Source organism: Bombina bombina, chromosome 1, assembly GCF_027579735.1.
Source record: "Bombina bombina isolate aBomBom1 chromosome 1, aBomBom1.pri, whole genome shotgun sequence".
Classification (NCBI taxonomy): Eukaryota; Metazoa; Chordata; class Amphibia; order Anura; family Bombinatoridae; genus Bombina; species Bombina bombina.
Window position 1 is genome coordinate 109,269,563 of NC_069499.1, and position 24,968 is coordinate 109,294,530.

At 39.8% G+C, this 24,968-nt stretch overlaps 1 protein-coding gene across 1 annotated transcript in view; it reads right to left on the reverse strand.

The window, feature by feature from the left end:
• TTC8 (tetratricopeptide repeat domain 8) overlaps nt 1-23,363 on the reverse strand; it is a 333,163-nt gene extending 309,800 nt beyond the window's left edge. The window contains exon 1 of the mRNA XM_053697577.1: nt 23,166-23,363. Coding sequence (XP_053553552.1) covers nt 23,166-23,279 — 114 coding nt within the window. The 5' untranslated portion in view covers nt 23,280-23,363. The remainder of the gene's footprint in view (nt 1-23,165) is intronic.
• Between the last annotated feature and the right edge of the window lie 1,605 nt (nt 23,364-24,968).

Consider the following 24,968-nt stretch of genomic DNA (forward strand, 5'->3'; position numbering starts at 1 on the left):
CTGAGTAACGTTTCTTTTATATTTTATACAACAGCACTGTAATGGTTCTAACACAAGGCATCAATTGAAAATTGTTAAATGCTTGAAAGACCCGTTAACGCTGCATATTGATTTTAGTCTCTATTGGAAGCATTTTTAAAGCACCGCTGTTTGCACTGCACATTGGTTTTTAACAGAGAACGTTTTAAACATTAATTAAATTGTAATTTTATATATTGGTTTCACATGGCCTCCCTAACGTAGAGATCCCTAAAGACATAGAGAGCTATATATTCAACCCTCTGTTACCATCTGGGACACCACTCCTGATATAAACAGGACAAAGAGGAAGAGGACCTAAGCAGAAACAATATATGGAGACCAACAACAGATATCAGCTTTAATCAAGTGCTCTATTTATACCTCATACTGGATGAGGTTAAATCACGTGAGTGTGCATTTATACATCTTTTGTAGTAAATTACACTTTCAAAAACGAACTTCACTAGGAGTGCCCTCTTGTGCACTTGTTTGTTCTCTCTCTCTCTATTTATTAATTACACATACACACACATATAATGTGTGTATATATATATATATATATATATATATATATATATATATATATATATATATATATATATATATATATATATATATATATATATATATATATATATATATATATATATATATATATATTGTAAAGGCACTTTTCAGTGCCGGATTTTTTTTTTCCTAACATCCGCCAACTTTAGCCCCCAAAAACTGCCCATTGGCAGCCACGCAATAAATTAGCGCTCCACTTGTAATCTAGCACAATATGTGGTAATATCTTCAAGACATGCATATACAGCATCTTGCTATATTATTAAAAATTAATCTATATTTCAGGATTAATCACCTTTGGATTATAATGGATCTATAATGGATGATTTTTTAAAATTTTTTTGTTCATAAATCATTGATTTTTATCCACCCTGCCTGTTTCTTATTTGTAATACTGAGCACTATCCATATTTAAATAAAAAGAACATTGCAACGCAATCATAAAATTATTCTAATCTATTGGAGAACCAGCATAAATACATGTTTAATCTGTTTACTGGGGTTAAACACGCTGTTAAATAAGGTAAATTTGCGTAACAATAAAATGCTTTTAAGAAATTGAGCATTTTATTTTTCCATTAACTAATTTAATTTAAATCAGATGTACTGATTTTAAAACTATAGGCTTCCTTCAGGTTTCATGAAATAGGGACCAGGAGCCAGCCAATAAGAACAGGGCCTGCTGGGTTATTATAGCATCACGTCTTACAACTCTGATGTTCTTACATTGGCAACTAAACTCCAGTCACTAAAATTCACTTTGACTTGCATTCTGTGTAATTGCCTTTTTGTAAATATTACACAGTAATCATACGCCTACTGCCATAGTAATGTGGAATATGTTAGGGGTAAAAAGTACAAGATACCAGGTTTCTATACAAGTAACTTTACCTGCGTGGTTTATACCCTTAAATGCCCATGTGGGCTTTAATATATTGTGGAGACGACCCAAAAAGTAAGATAGAATTTGCCAACACAAATTTACAATTAGAAACCCGAAAACTGGCAGAGCTGCCAGTATGTCACATTTTATGGAAAAAAAGTCACCTTGCCAAACAGTTAAGGTTTATGGTAAAAGATCAGGCTAATTAAAAGAGGAGGATCTAGAAATTGGATATCCCATGTATCCCTGAGGCCTTAATAGGGAAATTAATCTTGATCCCTTTATGTGATATAAATATAAAAGTGTAAAAATATAAGAAATGAAACATTTGTGTCAAGGTGAAGAAATAATGTATATATACATAGAAAATATTTGTGCTCTTCTATTCACACTTCTTTATTTATTCTTTTAGGTTACCAATGACCTCTTTTATTCAGACTATTCATTTTAATTGAATTTAATCTAAGGGTAAATCTGCAGTAATGAAGCAGTAATACTAAAGTGTGTATATTATGGGAAGCCACACCCACCAGATCTCATATGATTGGCCCTTATTTTAGTGGTTTGGGTTTAAAAGGATGTTATGCACAGTGTGTTTTTAGCTTGATAAAGGGACAGGAGCCCCAAAACGTTGCTGATGGTTAAGCGTCAATAAAAAGTTTCTTTATCTGGAGTGCAACTTTATTATTTTTCTACATTGGATATTGAAGTCTGGGGAGACCTGAAAAGTTGGCAACCAGGAAAATACAGTCAAGTGTGATGAATTACCTATATGGTGTGGAGTGCAGGCCCAAACTACTTTACAAATGTGAAATATATTGACAATTATATTATCAAATGTATTTCATTATTTTGGTATCCTTTGTTTAAAACCATACCTATGTATGCTAGGGAGCACCAATGCTCTACTGGTAGCTACCACCAGATATGTTCAGCTAGCTCCCAGTAGCACACTGCTGCTGTGGAGCTGACTTTAGCAACATGTTTAAAGGGACAGTCAACACCCGACACAACAGGATTTTTTATATGTTTGTAACGCAAACGAAGATCCGCCTGCACCGCCTCCCTTCTCTATTACCTCTATCCTTGCCCTAGTTATCCTTCAAATACATCCGTTAAATCGACTCAAAATATGGCTGCCAAACTCCTCCCCCCTCCTCCTCCTTCCCCATCTCTATTCCAATTCAGGCTCATGTAGGGAATCGATGACGCTCTTGATATGTCATTGCGCATGCACATTTGTAATTCAGTCAGATCGGAAACAGTAATCAGACTTGTTGCAGCAAATTCATTTGTTAGCTTTCAAAAATTGAATTGCGCATGCGCTTAACGCCATGAACGAGTTTAAAGATTCTGACCGAGGATTTCATTGTAATTGGAGGATTGCTTGAAAGAGAAGGTTAATACGTAACAGTGGGGGGAGTTTTGCGGCCATATTTCGAGTAGATTAACCGATGTACTTGGAAGGATTACTAGGACAAGGATAGAGGTAATAGAGAAGGGAGGCGGTGCAGGCGGATCTTCAATTGCGTTACAAACATATTAAATCCTATTGTGTCGGGTGTTGACAGTCCCTTTAACACCGTTGCAGGGGTTAAACACCAATAGATGCTTGCAGTAGTGCAATAATAAAATGCTCTGCACATTAGAACATTTTCTTTTTGCAATTTTATGTTTCTTTAAAGCATGCTAAAGGTTTTAATCCCAAAGGCACCGATCTTGTTCCTAAGTTGCCAACATACAAGGCTATATGTGGATCAGCACTTATTTCTTTGGGGCCAGTAACAAAGTTTACACATATGGTGAAAAATATTTTTTCATAGTAAAATATCTATATCAATTCACATGATTTTTACTGTGGTTCCTTTAAATTCTGCTTTTTTTGTTGTTGTTGGAGCCATCTAACAATACAAAAGTGTTGCTGTTTCAGAAAAGCGATAAGTTTATTTCTTTATTTGCCGTGTACTGTATCAGGATCATCCTGAACTATAAAAGGTTTATACCTTTGAGTAAAGATCCTCTTATGTCTAAGCCTAATATATCTTATGAGATTCCTGAATACCAACCTGCCACATTCAAAACAGAAAAATATGAAATAAGGACAACATAAGAAAAGAAAAATACAAGGACAAATTGCAGCAGAGCTATCAAAGCTATATGAAACTCAAGAAACGTATTAGCGCAAATGCACACAGTAAAAAGTTATCTTTCTATGAAAGCTTTTACTGTGCAAAAGAATTTCTCAGTATGCCCTGTGCATCTTATTTAAACATTGTGCCTACCCAGAGAGAGCGCAGTGGCATTTATTTATCAACAATGATGCAAAATTAGAGGGATATTAAAAAAAACAGTATGAGTAATAAAAAAATAAAAATAAAAAAAAAAAAGGTACATGAAACAATTTTTTTCTCTCATGATTCAGATATTGCAACAATTTAAAACTACTTTCCAATATACTTCTATTATCAAATTTGTTTCATTTTCTTGGTATCGTTTGTTGAAAAAGCAATACACTACTGGGAGCTAGTTGAACACAAGATGAGCCAATGACAAGAGGCATATACGTGCAGTCACCAATCAGCAGCTAGCTCCCAGTAGCGCATCACCTTTCCTGAGTCTACCAAGGTATTGTTTTCAACAAAGAACACTGACAGAACAATAATAGAAGTAAATTGGAAAGTTGTTTAAAATTGCATGCCCCATGTGAAATTAATTTTGACTTCCATGTCCTTTTAATTATGTGTAGTTAAAAGGACATAATACCCAGGTGCTGCGCGACAGAGGGTGATAATAGAAGGAGACTGGATCTTAGTGGGCGGGCTGGATTCGATTTGTCCACCAGTGAGGATAGTTACTGGGGAGCAGCGTTGGCGAGGGTAGGTCAGGGTGAGTGAATTTTGAATTTAATTCTGCTGTGAATCGGGAGACAATGAAGTGACTCACAGAGAGGTGCAGCAGATACAGAGGTACGGAAAAGGTGTAATAGCCTGGCAGAGGCATTTAGGATGGATTGAAGGGGGGAGAGGCGGGAGAGAGGAATGCCAGTGAGTAGGTTATTGCAGTAGTCAAGTCAGGAAAATACCAAGGAGTGGATTATTTGAACAAATCGATGTAAAATTTTGGTATGTGAATATATTCCTTGTCACTCTGCAAAGTATTCACTGCACTCTGGTGCTTTTCCTCTCCTGTAACACTATTTTGGTATGTGAATATTTACATAGAGTAAATGATTTTAGTTTGTTAATTTAGTCCTATATTTTTGTTGTACTATTATCCAATGTCTTACTTCTAATGTTTTGTTAATTGCCATGTGATGCTCAATCCTTATCAATACTTGCTATTATTCTAAAATGTATAGCTGTCTTATGCCACAGTTTTAACCCCCTCCAAATTTTATTGTCTGGCTACTTAACATCTCACCCTGACCAGACCAGAATCTAACTTTCCAATTGGCCTTTCCAATTGTCCGATTAGCAATCAACTAAATTTAGTGGACTCAGCTGACTGCCCTGCCTGCATATATTTCACACTAGTCTGGGCTGTGCATTGCACTGGGCTGTGCATTGCTATAACAACATATGTTCACATTTTCAAAGTGAACATTTTATAAGTGAGGCATTAACAATAGAATTATACAAGAATTAAGTGAACATTTTATAAGTGAGGCATTAACAATAGAATTATACAAGAATTAAGTGAACATTTTATAAGTGAGGCATTAACAATAGAATTATACAAGAATTAAGTGAACATTTTATAAGTGAGGCATTAACAATAGAATTATACAAGAATTAAGTGAACATTTTATAAGTGAGGCATAACAATAGAATTATACAAGAATTGAACAAGGATTGGGCAAGGGTCAAGACACAAGGCAAGTACTTCTGTATTATGTTTCATATACCTTTTTGTTTTCTTATGCAATTGCTACTGTAATTTTGTGTCTTATGTGCTTAACTGGTTCCCACTTCCCACTTTTGTAAAAATGCTCAATATATTCATAATCATTTTTGCTACCTTGTCTCTATAACAAACTACATTATTTAATTACTCCTTCTCCACCTGCACTTTTCATTAGCCCATCTCTCTTAAACTCACCTTACTTTTGTACTCATGAACTTTACCTATTCCTAAACACTCTCTCTCCCCACTGCAGCTCGTCTCATTACTGCAAATCTGTATCTCATCTCATGCAACTCTTCCTCTTGCTTTTACTTACTGCTGGTGACATCTCCCCTAATCCTGGTCCCCAACCACTGCCTAGCCGTGCACATCCATGTGTACCGTCCCATAGACTCAGAAAACAATACTCTGCAAACCTTACTCACATTCCTCTTGCATCAAAAGCCACTACCCCTTTCACTTGCACACTCTGGAACTCTTGCTCTGTTTGCAACAAGCTCACTTCTATACATGACCTCTTCATCTCCCGCTCCCTCAACCTTCTGGCCCTAACAGAAACCTGGCTCTCTCCCCTAGACACAGCATCCGCTGCTGCTCTGTCACATGGGGGTCTCCACTTCAGCCACACTCCTAGGTCTGGTAATAGACAAGGAGGTGATGTAGGTATTTTACTTTCCTCTCGTTGCACCTTTCAACAAATACATCCCATCTCTCCCCTCACATTTTCCTCATTCGTAATCCACATGATTCGCATATTCTTCCCTCTCTCTGTACGTGTTGCAGTCATATACCGACCCCCTGGCTCCTCAACTCAATTTCTAGATCACTTGGCTGCCTGGCTACCTTATTTCCTTTCCTCAGACACCCCTGCCCTCATTCTTGGTGACTTCAACATCCCTCTTGACAATCCCACTGCCTCATCTGCAAGACAACTTCTGCAACTCACTTCCTCTTTCGGTCTGTTACAATGGACTGATTCTCCCACTCACAAAGATGGTCACTCTCTTGACCTGATCTTTAGCTATCGATGCAAACTTCACAAACTCCCCCTTTCCTCTTTCTGACCACGATCTCCTTACTTGCAACATATCATCCCTCCCTACAACTCTCCCTCCTACTCCTCACACCAAACTTCACAGAAGCATTATGTCATTAGATCAGCAACAGCTTGCTAATTCCCTCAAACCTCTCCACTCATCCTTATCCTGCTTTTCCTGCCCTGAACAATCTGCCACTATAATTCCACCCTTATATCCGTCCTTGACAATCTCGCCCCTCTTACCATAGCTCGGAAATCACACACTCATCCTTAGCCCTGGCATACTCCTTTGACATGGTACCTACGCAGATGTTCCCGTACTGCTGAGCGGCCCCGGAGAAAATCTCGTAGTTCAGCTGATTTTCTTCATTACAAATTCATCTTGAACTCCTACTATTCTGTCCTTAATCTCCATAAGCAACACTACTTCTCTACTCTTATCTCTAATCTTTCTTCAAACCCAAAACGTCTGTTCTCCACTATCAATACTCTCCTCCGCCCTCCATCACCTCCTAATACAACTTCTCTGTCAGCTCAAGACTTTGCCAGCCACTTCAATAACAAAATCGACTAGATCAGAAATGAAATCAGCTCTCAACATAATTCCATTCTCTCCCCACCCCTCAAATGCTCTCACTCAACCACAACCCACATAACCTTAAACTTAGCTCATTCTCCCGTTTTGGCACTTATACTGTGCTCTCACCTCACTACCTGTCCCCTTGACCCTATACCATCACAGCTACTCCCCTCTCTGCTACCCTTACCCCTATACTAACACACATTTTCAACCTCTTCCTCAGCACAGGTATATTTCCCTCATCGCTGAAACATGCACTGGTCACACCTATCCTCAAAAAAACCTTCCATTGATCCTACCTCCCCATCCAACTACCACCCTATTTCCCCTCCTCCCTCAAAGCTTCTAGAAAAACTAGTATATGCACGTCTATCCCATTTCCTTACGTTAAACTCCCTTCTTGACCCACTGCTATTGTTAAAGCTACCAACGACCTACTTACAGCAAAATCAAAAGGCCACTTCTCTCTGCTTATCTTCCTTGATCTGTCCGCAGCTTTTGACACTGTTGACTACCCTCTTTTGCTCCAAACCCTCCAATCCTTCGGCATCTGTGACACAGCACTTTCGTGGCTCTCTTCCTACCTGTCAAACCATACATTTAGTGTAGCCTTCTTTGGGGCCTCCTCTGCCCCATCACCACTTTCTGTCAGAGTACCGCAAGGCTCTGTCTTCGGTCCCCTTCTCTTCTCAATCTACACAGCATCACTAGGTTCCCTAATAAAGTTCCACGGTTTCCAATACCATTTGTAAGCCGACGACACCCAAATCTACTTCTCTGCACCAGACCTATCTCCTTCCTTGCTAACCCGTGTCACTAACTGTCTTTCTCACATCTCTTCCTGGGTGTCCTCTCACTACCTCAAGCTAAATCTCTCCAAAACTGAGCTCCTCATTTCCCCCCCCCCCCCCTTCTTCCAAAATCTCCATCCCCAATCTCTCTATAACTGTCGACAACTCCATCATTACCCCTACCCTGCATGCCCGATGTCTCGGGGTCACATTTGACTCAGATCTTTCTTTCACTCCTCACATTCAGTCCTTGGCTAAAGCCTGCCGCTTCTACCTTAAAAACATCTCTAAAATGATACACTTCCTTACACAAGACACAACTAAGATTTTAATCCACTCTCTCATTCTTTCCCACCTCGATTACTGCAACTCTGTCCTCTCTGGTCTCCCCACCTGCCGCCTAGCTCCTTTACAATCCATAATGAATGCCTCTGCCAGACTCATCTTCCTTACATGTCACTCTTCAAACACAAAATTCTCACTCTGACATACAAAGCCCTCAACTGCACTGCTCCCCCCTATATCTCAGACCTTGTCTCCAGATACTGCTCTGCTCATGACCTCATACTCTCCTCTTCTCTGGTTACCTAATCACACTCCTGTTTACAGGACTTCCCAAGACTGGCTCCCATCTTGCGGAATTCTCTGCCTCGCTCTACAAGACTCTCCCCTAGTTTTGAAAGCTTCAAGCGCTCCCTAAAGACTCTACTGTTCAGGGATGCATACAACCTATGCTAACCTTACTTTATACCAGTTCCACTCCTCCATTGCTATCCCCTGAACCCCCTTAGCATGTAAGCCTAAGGGTCCAGCTGTGTGTAGATCACCTTCTTAAGAGCTGACTACAACAGTGCAACTCTTGGCAGGGCCCTCTACCCATTTGATCCCTATAATTGTTTTGTTGTACTCCCCCTTTGTTTATAGCGCTGCGGAATCTATTGGCGCTCTAGAAATAACCGATACTAATAATAATAAAATATCTTACTTTTTACAAAGTCCAAAGAAATCCACAGCACTATAGATTATCTTCAAGAACTTCTACTTTTATTGTTCTCTCTTACAAAATGTGACATTTCGGCCCCTCTGGCCTTAATCATGCATATGATACAAGCTTACCTATATTCACAATATAAAGGCTAGTTAATCAACATAAATTACACACAGATGTTCCCAAAATAACTAATGCAGTAAGTAAACACCATCTAGTTGCTCTGACATATTATTACATATACAAAATTAACCCATAAAAACAACCTTACTAGTGAAACCAAATTTGCTATGTTGTCCTATAACAGTTTTCATCCAATAAAATTACCCATATGAATAAAGGAGATGGGTGAAGGATTTATACAAAGCGGTTACCCAGAGCAACTGATACAACAGGAAATAAATACATTGAGAGAGAATTGTTCAGTAACCGATACAAAAAAAAAAAAAACAAGATGAACCAATTTAATTTAAATAGTGATAAAGTAGCTAAAATGATTAAAAAACATTGGCTATTGTGAAGGATTTTACGATATTACAAAAGATACGTATTATGGCATACAGGAGGATGAGAAACCCGAAGGACTATTTAGTAAGGAGTAATATAGGCACAGCAAAAAACATTAGCCAAAGATGCATTACCCAAAAGCCTTTAGGTTCCAACCCCTGCCTGGGATGTACCAACTGCCACTCTATTATTAAAGGGAGAGAAAGTGTGCACCCCAGAAAAGGTAGCAAATTTAACATAAAGGAATATAACACTTGTGAGACCACATTTATTATATACCTTAAGTGCCTGTGTTCTTTAATCTATATAGGAGAGTCCACTAGAAAAGGTAGGGAAAGGATTAACCCACATAAGTCTAACATCAGATGTAGACACTGAAGCACCAATGTCTAATCAATTTTTGAAAGCTGGCCATAACATAAACCAGGTGAGATGTCAAATTATTGACCACGTTGGAAAGCTAAGAGGAGGTGGTGACAGAGAGGATTTTAAAACAAAGAGAGACATATTGGATATATCACCTTGACAGCATTTATCCTAAAGGCCTTAACAGGGAATTCGATTTTTCTGTGTTTTTATAAAGCTCTGCAAGAGTTTAAATAAGACTCCCCTTATATATGTGTGTAATAACAGAGGATTATGGAATTTGAATAAATTGTACATAGGAGGTGGCTGTGAATTTGGTTTGATTAGTAAGGTTGCTTTTATGGGTTCATTTTGTATATGTAATGTTATGTCAGAGCCACTAGGTGGTGTTTACTTACTGCATGAGTTTCTTTGGGAACATCTGTGTGTAATTTATGTTGATTAAAGTGAAGGTAAACTTTGATGAATGAAAGCCGTTTTTTAAAAATACTATTAAAAACAGGGGCACTTTCATTCATCAAAGTTTACAAAGCAGCCATTTTACAAAGCATCCATAGCAGCTTCCCCATGCTGGAAATCGTCTCTTCACACGTCAGCAATGACTAATCCGGCTTCCTCTAATCACGGCTTTCCCCCAGGGTGGTCATTGCCTGAGGTCATGCTGCGATTGGAGGAAGCCGGATTAGTCATTGCTGACGTGTGAAGAGAGGAGGGGGAAGCTGCTCTGGCTGTGAAAAGAAAAAAAAAAGGTAAGTTTTTAATCAAAACGGCTGCTTTGTAAACTTTGATGAATGAAAGTGCCCCTGTTTTTAATAGTATTTTCAAAAAACGGGCTTTCATTCACCAAAGTTTACCTTCACTTTAACTAGCCTATATATTGTGAATATGGGTAAACAATAAAAGTATAGGTTCTTGAAGATAATCTATGGTGCTGTGGATTTCTTTGTACTATTGTATGGTTTAGGGGTAAGCAGTAATCCATTCCACGTGCACCTAAGCAATGTTGTGAAGGATACTTTATATAGTGCTGAGCTCAGTCTTTCTACATTTTACAAAGAGTTTTGGCCCCTTTTCCTGTAATTCAACACTTACAATTGTTGGTTATCCAAGTTTCACTGAATTTCTATTAAGTGATGGGTGCTGACATGTTTGAACTTAAGTTTCACCTTATATATCTCTCCTGCTGAGGACAATAGGGACAGGTATAACACAAGCACTAAAAGGAGGGCGTGCAAACAAGGCTGTCAGGTACATAAGACTGTTAAAGTAATTATCTAACATGGTCTTTTATCGCCCAATTTAGATCTGCCCCTAATTGTCTTCAGCAGGAAATAATTGGCAAACCTAAATTCAAAGTAATTTATAGAAACTATACCTTTACATGTATATATTCAAGTGCAATCCACTTATTTATTTATTTTACCCGCTGAGAGGCTGGAGAATCGAACAATAATTGGGCACAGCAAGTAAGATAAACAACATTCAAGAGGTTTTCCAAGAAGTGAGTCATGGGCCTGTAAAACTATGCATCTTTTTAAAGTTTAAATTGTTTAAAACATTAATTTGCCACACAATGAATAATTTCTGATGCATAAATATTTTTTAAATGTCCCTTTAACCACAGCTACTGTTTCCATAGCTCAACCAATTCTGAATACTAATCTCTAATCTGCAGGAGATTTAAAGGGACAGTCGAGTTAAAAAAAAAAAAACCTCATGATTCAGATAGAGCAGTGATTTGTAACCTTTTTTTTGCCGTGGCACACTTTTACATTAAAAAATCCTGTGGCACACATTGTAGCCTAATACAGCATATATATATATATATATATATATATATATATATATATATATATATATATATATATACACACATACACACACAAACACACACATACTGTATGTATTGTGCTGTTATGCCATGCCTCCTCTACCCCTGCACTGGGAGTAAAAAACAAGCAAAGTTTAAAAAATGTCACACTGTTGAGAGTCTGCCGTGGCACACCTGAGGATCTCTCACGGCACACTAGTGTGCCACGGCACACTGGTTGAAAAACACTGAGATAGAGCATGTAATTTTAAACAACTTTCTAATTTACTTTTATCACCAAGCTTAATCTAGGAAGTTCATATGCTAATTTCTTAGACCTTGAAGGCCGCCTCTAATCTAAATGCATTTCAACAGTTTTTCACCACTAGAGGGCATTAGTTCATGTGTTTCATATAGATAACATTGAGTTCATGCACATGAATTTACCGAGGAGTGAGCACTGATTGGCTAAAATACAAGTCTGTCAAAAGAACTAAAATAAGGGGGCAGTCTGCAGAGGCTTAGATACAAGATAATCACAGAGGTAAAACGTGTAGTATTATAACTGTGTTGGTTATGCAAAACTGGGGAATAGGTAATTAAGGGATTATCTATCTTTAAAAACAACAAAAATTCTAGTGTTGACTGTCCCTTTATTTTGAAATTGTTTTTATTAAGATTTTACAATAATAACATATGCAATCAACACATAAATATTGTCATCATAATCCCAATTGTGCTGTTACTACTTTACATTCATTATTCACTCTTCAATAAAGTTTTCTTTGAACTAGTGTCCTTTGTCTTCTCGTCGTCATCTTGTTATAGTTTAGGTATTGAAGGTGTAATTACGAATAATGATTAGGGAAAAGCAAACAAGTAATAATTAGATGAGTTGATAGGCCCCGGCTCTCTGCTATGGTCATGTACCATCAATATGTCGCTACTAAGCAATATCGCTACCTCTTGTCACTCTTGCTTCATGGTACATAATGAATGGTTCCCACTGTATAAAAAAATTATTTTTAGTGTTTAAGTTTTCCGCTACCATTCCATAGTGGTGTATTATCTTCTTTTCAATAAATGCAAAACTTGGGGGTTTAGATTTCCAAAATTGCTCTACACTAATCCTGACAATTGTGCATATAGTCATGACTAGTTCTTGATGTCTTTTTGGTATATGTGGTGTCGGGAAATGTAATAACGCTTGTTCAGGTGTAAGTGTGGGCAGGTTTCTGAAATATGGAACTTAAGAGATCAGATGTCTGCTCCCAGATCTCTCTAATTTTGTCGCAATGCCACCACATGTGCATATACGAGCCTCTCCAGCCACAACCTCTATAACAAAGCTGTGGAGATAGGCCCTCCGGTCTCCCGAACCTAGTTGGGTGGAGGTACCATCTAAAGGCCACCTTAAGGTAATTTTCCTTGAGTACAGCATTATGTGAAAAAGAGAGGCCATTGGCTAAGTTAGAGTTACATGTCTTTAAAGGCCAAGTCTTGTCCAAATCTTGTTCCCATTTCATGATAGTTTGTGATTTAACCTCTCTGAAGTTGTTATTAAAAATATGATACAATATAGATATTGTACCATGTGTCAGGTCTTTAGAACATAAAGATTCAAATGTTGTGTTTGCCGGTGTCTTGGAGAGACCTGTTATTTCCTGTACCCTAGATTTCAATTGTAAATAATGAAACCAAAATGTTTCTATCATTGAGATCAAGGGCACTATATTGCTCATATGAGAGAAAATTGTCATCCACCAATGCATCAGCAATTCTATAGAGCCCCTTATTAGCCCATTTCTGCTGTACTAGTGAGTTTATTGAAGTCTGTGGTAGTATCAAAGGCATTAGTTTAGAGTTATCATGAATTAAGGGGAGTTGACTGTCCCTTTAATGTGCCAGTTCACTAAATCAGATACATTTGTATGCTGCTCTTCTTATGTAAGGTAAAGGAGACTCAGATTCCCCAATATGCAAATACATATATATCTAAACCAACAAAAACCTTATGTATGCTTCCCACAGTCAAGTATCCATGCCACGCCGACACCTCATGTAACAGGAGCACAAAATCCAGGTCCGCGCCAGGAAAAATCGGGACAGCTGGCAATTATTTTGACTATTTTAGAGTACAGTGGGACCTCGGTTTAAGAATTTAATTCGTTCTCCGGGATGTTTCTTATTGCGAAAAATTCGTAAACCGAAACACGGTTTCCCATAGGAATGCATTGAAAACCAATTAATGCGTTCCGGAGGTGAGAGAAAAAGTCAAATAAAGTCTACAAAACCTGCTGCAAAAGGCTCCAATGGCTCCAAAAGGCTCCAAAATTTGCTGCAAATGGCTCCAATGGCTCCAAAAGGCTCCACAACTTGCTGCAAATGGCTCCAAAAGGCTCAACAACTTGCTGCAAACGGCTCCAAAAGGCTCAACAACTTGCTGCAAATGGCTCCAAAACCTCTCCAACTGCTACCCACACTTCAGTATGCAGGGAACACTTGCTTCGTATTGCGAAAAAAATTCGTAAACCGAGGGGCAAACCGGAACATTTGTTTCGTATTGCGAAAAAAATTCTTAAACCGAGACAATTTTTTTCAAGATTTTGAATTCGTAAACCGAAATTTCGTATACCGAGTCGTTTGTAAACCGAGGTCCCACTGTATTTATATTTTATAATTAGTTAGAAACCTGAAACAAACAACTCAAATGCTAAAATACCAGTGCATGAACCCTTTATGCATGAAAAATATTAAAAAGAAAATCTCCATTAACATTTTGTTTGCATGCTAAACTTAAAAGGATCATAATAATTAGTCCTTTGACATGCATGTAAATAAATCATCAAATAATGATATCAAGATTCATAAATATTATATTTAATTATACTAAAATTCTTACATTAAAAAGGGAAAGTCAAGTCCAAAAAAGACTTTCATGATTCAAACAGGGAGTGTAATTTTAAACAACTTTCCAAATAACTTAGCACCAATTTTGCTTTGTTCCCTTTGTGTTCTTAGTTGAAAGCTAAAACTAGGAGGTTCATATGCTAATTTCTTAGACCTTAAAGGCCACCTCTGCATTTGACAGTTTTTCACCACTAGAGGAAGTTAGTTCATGTGTTTCATATAGATGACATTGAGCTCATGAACGTGAATTTACAGAGGAGTCAGCGCTGATTGGTTAAAATGCAAATCTGTCAAAAGAACTGAAATAAGGGGGCAGTCTGCAGAGGCTTAGATACAAGATAATCACAGAGGTAAAATGTGTATTATTATAAACTAGTCCTAAAGCCCGTTCACACGGGCCATTTTTTGCAGTACGCTCTCTCCCTCCCCCTCTCTTTTGAGCTTTCTCTCTCCCCCCTCTCTTTTGAGCTTTCTCTCTCCCCCCCCCTCTCTTTTGCGCTCGCTCTCTCCCCCCCCTCTCCTTTGCGCTCGCTCTCTCCCCCCCTCTCTTTTGCGCTCGCTCTCTCCCCCCCTCTCTTTTGCGCTCGCTCTCTCCCCCCCTCTCTTTTGCGCTCGCTCTCTCCCCCCCTCTCTTTTGCGCTCTCTCTCTCCCCCCCTCTCTTTTGCGCTCGCTCTCTCCCCCCCTCTCTTTTGCGCTCGCTCTCTCCCCCCCTCTCTTTTGCGCTCGCTCTCTCCCCCCCTCTCTTTTGCGCTCGCTCTCTCCCCCTCGCTCTTTTGTCCTGGCTCTCTCCCCCTCGCTCTTTTGCCCTGGCTCTCTCCCCCTCGCTCTTTTGCCCTGGCTCTCTCCCCCTCGCTCTTTTGCCCTGGCTCTCTCCCCCTCGCTCTTTTGCGCTGCCTCTCTCCCCCTCGCTCTTTTGCTGCCTCTCTCCCCCCCTCTCTGTCTCTCTCCCCCCCTCTCTGTCTCTCTCCCCCCCCTCTCTGTCTCTCTCCCCCCCCCCTCTCTGTCTCTCTCCCCCCCCCCTCTCTGTCTCTCTCCCCCCCCCTCTCTGTCTCTCTCCCCCCCCCTCTCTGTCTCTCCCCCCCCCCCCTCTCTGTCTCTCCCCCCCCTCTCTGTCTCTCTCCCCCCCCCCTCTCTGTCTCTCTCCCCCCCCTCTCTGTCTCTCTCCCCCCCCTCTCTGTCTCTCTCCCCCCCTCTCTGTCTCTCTCCCTCCCTCTCTCTCTGTCTCTCTCCCCCCCCCTCTCTGTCTCTCTCCCCCCCCTCTCTGTCGCTCCCCCCCCCCTCTCTGTCGCTCCCCCCCCCCCTCTCTGTCGCTCTCCCCCCCCTCTCTGTCGCTCTCCCCCCCCTCTCTGTCGCTCTCCCCCCACTCTCTGTCGCTCTCCCCCACTCTCTGTCGCTCTCCCCCACTCTCTGTCGCTCTCCCCCCACTCTCTGTCGCTCTCCCCCACTCTCTGTCGCTCTCCCCCCCCCTCTCTCTCTGTCTCTCTCCCCCCCCCTCTCTGTCTCTCTCCCCCCCCTCTCTGTCTCTCCCCCCCCCCTCTCTGTCGCTCTCCCCCCACTCTGTCGCTCTCCCCCACTCTCTGTCGCTCTCCCCCACTCTCTGTCGCTCTCCCCCACTCTCTGTCGCTCTCCCCCACTCTCTGTCGCTCTCCCCCACTCTCTGTCGCTCTCCCCCACTCTCTGTCTCTCTCCCCCCCTCTCTGTCTCTCTCCCCCCCTCTCTGTCTCTCTCCCCCCCTCTCTGTCTCTCTCCCCCCTCTCTGTCTCTCTCCCCCCTATCGCGCGATTATCTATCTTTTAAAACAACAAAAATTCTTGTGTTAACTGTCCCTTTAAATCTTCAAAAATAGTCTAATGCTGATACCAAACACCCTTAAAATGGGCGTTTTTTTCCCCTCAACTCTCAGACCAATCAGATATGACTTACTGATTAGTCCCTGTCTGTAGCACTCCTGAATCCATGCACTGTTAACATCCTTTTTTTTTTTTTTGCAGCACTGTGACACAGTAGCAAGAATCTGGTCTCCAATAGTAACAGGATGCTACCAGCACTGTTACCGAGTCTACTGCACGAGTTATCTCAGCACTAGTAGAGTGAAATAATAAATAAATACTGTACTGTGCAAGCAGATAGATAGATAGATAGATAGATAGATAGATAGATAGATACACACACACTAATACTTATGTGGGTGCCTGCCGCCAAAACATTTATAATACCCGCACACCATCTTAGTGTAAGGAGGTGCTTGGCTTAAATATATTGGAGCTACTCGATGCGATTGAGTGAGGGCCATAGACATGCCTCTAACGCCACTGACATTTTACTTGTCAGTCAAGTGGCACAGTAAACTTTACAGGCAGTTGTGGGGGGGGGTGAGGGGCTGTGATTCAGTGAGCGCCATAAGCATACCATGGAATCCCATACAAGGGCTTCGAGAGGTAGCACACCTAACAGGACCAAAAGAGACAAAGCTTCAAGAATATTTTGAAATGGTCTGTATAAATTCAGTGATTTTTCCTGTTGCCATAGCTACAGCTGAGCTGCTCCTCGCATAGAGAGGCTGGCCCCGCTTCTAAATGGCCGATTGCGCACTAGTTTACATTTTCAATTGCAGTAAAATGAGGGACTGGCAAGCAGATGTACGCATGTGCTACAGAGCAGGTCAGTCGTGCGACTCAAATTGTGTCTGTATAAACCTAAACTACATATTGATTCTAGCGCAGCATATGACTAGAATGTCCCTTTAAACAGAATCTGTTCCAAAGTAAAGTATAAAAATGCAGTATACCAAATAAAAGTACAAAATAATTTAAATTAAGTAATCAAAAAAGGATAAATATACTCTAAAGAACTACTCAAAAAAATGATAATCACTATTTTAAAAATAGATCTAATAGTTATAAAAAAAAAAAAATTAAGTGACACTTTAACAAAACAAAAAACACATTTTTTTCTGGGAATCATGTATTTACAAGAAAATATAAAAATCATCATAGGAGAGTTAATTAGGATGTAGTCGATGGGATTTCATGTTGGCAATGTGCAGTCTGCATTCAGCCAGTGAACTGAACACAACATTTTGACAAACGAGCTGGGATGCGATGATCTAGCTAAGCTTAAATGATTTCCTGACATTATTTGATTGACTGAGGTTAAAAAAAATTATATGGTCATATTTCTAGATTGTAAGTTCCCACAGGAACAGGGCCATCAATTCCTCCTATATGTGTTTGTAAAAATTTGTCCTCTTACAAGTTTTATGTCATAGTTTTATTTAAATTATTGTACCCATGGACAGCGCTGCGGAATATGTTGGCGCTTTAAAAATAAAGTATTATAATAATATTTATAAACAATGCCAGAGAATAGAGCAAATTTCAGCAACCAAGTAGATTTAGACAATTACTTTTTGTGCATCTACAAACATACTGTATAAAAAGAAAAGGGTGTGTGTTTATATATAAAATGTCTGTACGATCAGGCATCAAAAATTACATCATCCAAATGATACTATTTTACCAACCGGGTGCAAAGTATTAAAAATGTTAGTAACATTTCAAAATAATCATATGTAATGCACCATTGTGAGATCTTGTCTAGCATTATTCCATTATACTAATGTAAATTCTAAGTAGTATCATGTTGCTACAGATGTGTCAATTGCTCACCATACAACAGCATATTTCATTGCCTCCACACTAAAAAAAAAAGTACGTTTTCATTTTTTTTCTTACATGTACTACAAATTTGTAATTTATCCGTTTGATTTGCAAACCTGCCGCTAGACACTTTCAGTATGGACACCTTACTAACATTTTCAATAATTTGTATCTGGTTAGCAAAATAGTGTAATTTGGATGATGATATTTTTGATGCCTGAACAGACATCTTACATTCATGATGGATAGATTTCCATATCTATGTCCTTGGTTATTGTAATTGTTGGGTTGCCATAGCAATGGTCTTAACTGTTTTTTTTTCATAAGGGGTGAAGCTTTATGGTATTTTTTTTACATTTGGATTGATGACACTCTCGTCAGTCTAAAGAAGGGGTTGTAACCTCCCCCTCAAACACCACAACATGCTATTTTGATTGATTAAATGATTTTGGATGCTAAGTTCCAGTGAGTGAATGTATGTATTTGTATATTATAGCATTAAGTTATTATTATTAATACTTAATAAGTATTGCAGCTATAACATTTTTGGGGAAGGCTTTCCATAACATTTTGGAGTGTATATGTGGGAATTTGTGCCAATTCAACTAAGAGAATTTGTGAGGTCTGGCACTGATGTTGGATGAGGTCTGGCTTGCAATCAGCATTCCAATATACCCAAAAGGTGTTCAATGTGGTTGAGGTCAGGGCTCTATGCAGGCCACTTGGGTTTCTCTCCATCAAACCACGTCTTTAAGGACCACACTTGAGCATTGGGGCACAATCAGGTTGGGACAGGAAAGGGCCTTCCCCAAACTGTTGCCACAAAGTTGGAACTGTGTAGTGAGTGATGCAACAGATAATAGGCAATTTCTATGCACTATACACTTCACTATTCAATGGCAACTCTCTGAGCTTGCATGCTCTACCACTTGTAGCTAGGCTGTTGTTGCTCCTAGACACTTGAACCTATGACAATGCCACGTTTAAAATCAATGAGTTCTTCAGTAGAAACCATTGTATTGCCAATGTTTGTCTATTGAGATTTTATTACTAGACACCTATTAGCAATGGGTGTGTTAATACTTTTGACCATATAGTGTGTGAATGAATATATATATATATATATATATATAGCTGGAGAAAAGTACAAGGTGAGGCTTTTGGATGAATGATTCAATACTAATTAAACAATTCATTTAAATGAGAGTTTTTATGGCTCTGCATTCACAATAGAGCAATCATGCAAAAGGCTTAATGTGATTGCATGCAAGCACTAACGTGATGAATACTGGTGCTAGCACAAAAGACTGTATTAAAGTATTGAGCTTATAGAGAGTCATCAATCAACCAAGTTGTGTACCTTAAAGGGACATAATACTCATATGCTAAATCACTTGAAACTGATGCAGTATAACTGTAAAAAGCTGACAGGAAAATATCACCTGAGCATCTCTATGTAAAAAAGGAAGATATTTTACCTCACAATTTCCTCAGCTCAGCAGAGAACAGGTGAAACTCGAAAAATTAGAATATTGTGCAAAAGTTCATTTATTTCACTAATGCAACTTAAAAGGTGAAACTAATATATGAGATAGACTCATTACATGCAAAGCAAGATAGTTCAAGTCATGATTTGTCATAATTGTGATGATTATGGCTTACAGCTCATGAAAACCCAAAATCCACAATCTCAGAAAATTAGAATATTACATGCAATCAATAAAACAAGGATTGTACATAGAACAATATCGGAAAAGTATAAGCATGCATTCTGTATGTACTCAGTACTTGATTTGGGCCCCTTTTGCAGCAATTACTGCCTCAATGCAGCGTGGCATGGAAGCTATTAGCCTGTGGCACTGCTGAGGTGTTATGGAAGACCAGGATGCTTCAATAGCGGCCTTCAGCTCTTCTGCATTGTTCGGTCTCATGTCTCATCTTTCTCTTGGCAATACCCCATAGATTCTCTATGTGGTTCAGGTCAGGCGAGTTTGCTGGCCAATCAAGCACAGTAATCCCACAGTCATTGAACCAGGTTTTGGTGCTTTTGGCAGTGTTGGGCAGGTGCCAAGTCCTGCTCGAAAATGAAGTCAGCATCCCCATAGAGCTCATCTGCGGAAGAAAGCATGAAGTGCTCCAAAATCTCCTACTAGACGGCTGCGTTGACCCTGGACTTAATGAAGCACAGTGGACCAACACCAGCAGATGACATGGCTCCCCAAATCAACACAGACTGTGGAAACTTCACACTGGACTTCGAGCATCTTGCAGTGTGTGCCTAGTCAACATTCTTCCTCCATACTCTGGATCCTTGGTTTCAAAATGAGATGCAAAATTTGCTCTCATCAGAAAAGAGGACTTTGGACCACTGAGCAACAGACCAGGTCTGTTTTTCTTTAGCCCAGGTAAGACGCTTCTGACGTTGTTTGTTGTTCAGGAGTGGCTTGACAAGAGGCATACGACATTTGAAGACCATGTCCAGGATCCGTCTGTGTGTGGTGGCTCTTGATGCACTGACTCCAGCCTCAGTCCACTCCTTGTGAAAGTCCCCAACACTTTTGAATGGCCTTTTCCTGACAATCCTCTCCAGGCTGCGGTCATCCCTGCTGCTTATGCACCTTTTTCTTCCAATCTTTTCCCTTCCACATAACTTTCTATTAATGTGCTTTGATACAGCACTTTGGGAACATCCAACTTCTTTTGCAATTACCTTTTGAGGTTTTCCCTCCTTATGGAGGGTGTCAATTATGGTTTTCTGCACAACTGTCAGGTCAGCAGTCTTTCCCATGATTGTGATTCCTACTGAACCAGACTGAGAGACCATTTAAAGGCTTGGCAACCCTTTGCAGGTGTTATGGCTTAATTAGCTGATTAAAGTGGGACACTTTGAGCCTAGAATATTGCACCTTTTCACAATACTCTAATTTTCTGAGATTGTGGATTTGGGGTTTTCATGAGCTGTAAGCCATAATCATGACAATTATGACAAATCACGGCTTGAACTATCTTGCTTTGCATGTAATGAGTCTATCTCATATATTAGTTTCACCTTTTAAGTTGCATTAGTGAAATAAATTAACTTTTGCACGATATTCTAATTTTTCGAGTTTCACCTGTAAATTCTGTGTAAAAAGTTATACTCAACTGCAGGTAGAAAAAAAATAATGAAGAAGAAATGAACAGCAGCCAATCAGCATCAACAGTGCTGAGGTCATGAACTCTTTCACTGTGAACTCATGAGACTTCACTTAACTCTCATGAAATTTCATTGTAAACCTCCTTAAGCTGAATAGGGAAATAAGAAGAGAGTGCATGTAAGCTCGCTCCTTCCGCAGTCCCAGGACAGACATACTGATTTGCTGCTTAGAAGTCCTTTACAATGGGATGTGGCTACTGAGAAACTTTTGAGGTAAAATATCTTTCTTTTTTTACACAGAGATGTTCAAGTGATATTTTCTAGTCAGCTTTTTACAACTATACTGCATCACTTTCAAGTGTTTAAACATTTGGGTATTATGGCCCTTTAATAATCATATGCCCACACCACATCACATTTCAGTATATCAGGTATTAAAGGGATATTCAAGTTAAAATTAAAATATCATGATTCAGATAGAGCATGCTATTTTAAGCAACATTCTAATTTACTCCTATTATCAATTTTTCTTTGTTCTCTTTATTTGAAAAAGCAAAAATGTGAGTTGAGGAGCCAGACCATTTCTGGTTTAGCAACTGGGTAGCGCTTGCAGATTGGTGCTGGACCAAAATAGGCCCGGCTCCCAAGCTTACATTCTTGCTTTTTCAAATAAAGTTACTAAGAGAATGAAGAAAAATTAATAATAGGAGTCAGGGGCGAAACTACAGAGGGTGCCGAGATCGCAATTGCGACTGGGCCCCCAAGGGTGGGGGCCCAGATTCAATAAAAAAACGTTGACCTGCCACTGCCTGCACTGATATCATGCGAGTGTGACATGATGCTTCACTAGTGTCTCTGAATACAGGGGTTAGTGTTTCTGTTTTACCCATTGGTGTTTATGTGTGTATGTATGTATGTGACTGTGTGTGTATTTATGCATGTATGTTTGTGGAACCAGCAAATTACAGACCTTGTTACTACAGCATGGGGGGGCAGGGGGTAAACAATGTCAGTCTATACAGTACCACTAAATACAGTATGGGGGGGCTGGACCATGTTACAGACTACTGTAGTCACTGTATAAAGTACTGGGGCAGGTAGGGGCAGGCCAGCCATCTCACCGGCAGATTACAGACTGTGTCACTGACTCACTATATACAGTACTGGGGGGTTAAACAGTGTCACTATATACAGTAATAGGGGGTCAGACCATCTCACAGACTGTGGGCATAGGGTACCTCATTTTGCATACATGTAATCTGATTCACATTTTTTTTTCTGTGTTTTAATTAAATATATATATATATATATATATACACATACATATATATATACACACAGGTATATCAAATTCACTTTTTTGGGGGGGGCCTTCTTAGATTCTTGCACCTGGGCCCTGTGGTTTCTAGTTACGCTTCTGATAGGAGTAAATTATAAAGTTGCTTAAAATTGCATGCTGTCTGAATCATAGACTATCCCTTTAAGTAGGCTAAACGGTCAATAAAAAGGTCTTACATATTACTTTTTGTAATACACACTATTCCCTGGTTCTTGTATCTTACAGAAATATTGCGAAACATAATTTCACTTTAAAGAATGGTGCCAGAAGAGGATTGGTGTGCAAATGGGAGCTAATATGGGTGTCCCTTATTTAATAGTCTAAACATAAAAATGTAAGAAAATAAACAAAAGCAGTATCTTAATATTTTTTTAAAAAATGTGCGTCGTCATAACAAACATTGTAAGTGTATTCAAAGGCATTTCTTATTATTTGAATAGCCCCTCATTCACCTGGTTTACACGTATGTTCTTAAATCCAATCTTAATTTGTATAAGAGGAACATGTTATGAATACATGGGACCTGTTTACTCGGTTTACTCCATAATGGACCATGTCGCAACAGGTTCATCCCTTTAATGTTTAAGAAGGTAGGAACAGTCAGAAGTATTGCGATTGGGCAACCAAGGGGTTAATCCCATGACAAGTTTGACAGCGCGGGTTACCTGGTCTCGGGGCTCCAGTTCCAAAATCCGTGTACACGCCTGCGAACATAATTCGAATTTTCTGCGTCGGAAATAACTCCAAGCTTGGAGAAGCGGTTCCGATTCCAGCCCCATATTGTTTATAAATTGCTGGCTATAATGCCAGGGGCACAGCAGCAGAGATTGGGATCGCTAAAGTACAGGGCCGCGTTACCATGACAACGGCTCAGCATGAGCGTCTAATCTGTGTAGCAACCTTCACCATGACTGGGGTCTTTCCAGATTTACGGTCGTCTACGTAACTGCCTGACTGTACCTGCATATGTGATAATATCACAGAAAGGGCAATCTATTCATGTAAACTTGCCGAGTACTTTCTACTGATATAATACAATAGTATCATCCCATGCCGCCAGAAAACAAATTTTAAGCAACTTTTTTTTTTTTTGCTGGATATGTTTAACCTTTTTTATTTCACGTAGAACATATGTATTTTCAAGTGTCTATTTTAGTGTTCCTGCATTTTAACAAACGTTTACATTTTTACAGATTACATTTTTATTTCTCTTTACACACTTTTTCTTTGAATGCAGTGTTTATAAATGCTGAGGCAATGTTTAAACAGATACAAACACTTAATGGAATGAAAAAGTTACATTAGAAACTATTTATAACAATTAAAGGCACAAGTCACTCAATACCAAGATAAATCTAGAGCTATTCTTGGTAACTAGAATATATTTTAGAGAATAAGAGGAACTGGGCCAGGGCAAAAGGAGGCCATCTTGTGGCAGACACTAGAGCTGCAAGAGAGGGAGTGCAAGACACTCAGGTAGAGTTGTTGCCACCTCGGCCATGTTTTCCTGGACACTTATGAGTTACACATGCTGCAGGGTGTGCAGGAAGGAACATGTATTGAGCCTCTGGACATCACATGAATAGTGCTCATGACCAGCACAATACATATTCCTCCCTGCACACCCTGCAGCATGTGTAACTCATAAGTGTCCAGGAAAACATGGCCGAGGTGACAACCCTACACTCAGGTGTGACAGTGGCAGACCCAGTATGAGAAAGGTGAGAGGAGCCCAGTATATGAGGGGAGCTGGGACAGGCTGTGTTGGTGAAAGATGCTTTGCCGTAGAAGGTGTTTCCATTTTAGGTGTAAGGCAGATAGATGGTGGTAGGCCCATTAAGCCAATATAACCTAAACTTAGAATATTGCTTCAAAGGGTTTTACTTCAGTGATGGAAGCATGTGAAAAAAAAAGCAGAATGGTTTCTTTTAGCTCATCCAAGACTCCTTGCTATGTGTGACCTGCTCACGGATGACATGGAATCTTTGTATCTGGATAAAAGTACTGTACACTGGGGGCGTGTCTGGGCTATGGCCGAAGATGGACGCTAAACTGGGAGCTCTGATACAGAAGATTACATTCTGTCGTGTATCTTAGCCTGCTGAAGCCATCCAACTGAAAAAAATTGCTGCATAAGATAGAGGAGACTTTGCTGGTTTGGCTGACACCGAGATTTTTAATCCATAGCACTTCCCAGGCTGGACCGCTGAAGTCTTTGGCGGCCTAGAGAGGAAAGGACTTCAGCAACCCCCCCCCCCCCCCCGAACCGGGATAAAGGTAAACCAAGCTTTTGAAAGTCTGTGAGGATAAGCTTCAAATCATTTATCTCTCAGTATAAGCATGGAAGAGATACGTGCTCTCTTAGAAAAATTTGAAAAGGAAATTGGTGAGAGATTTCATAATCATATCCTATCGCTACATCCAACAGGCAGGGTGAAAGAAGTTCTAGACGAGGAGTCTGCAAAACA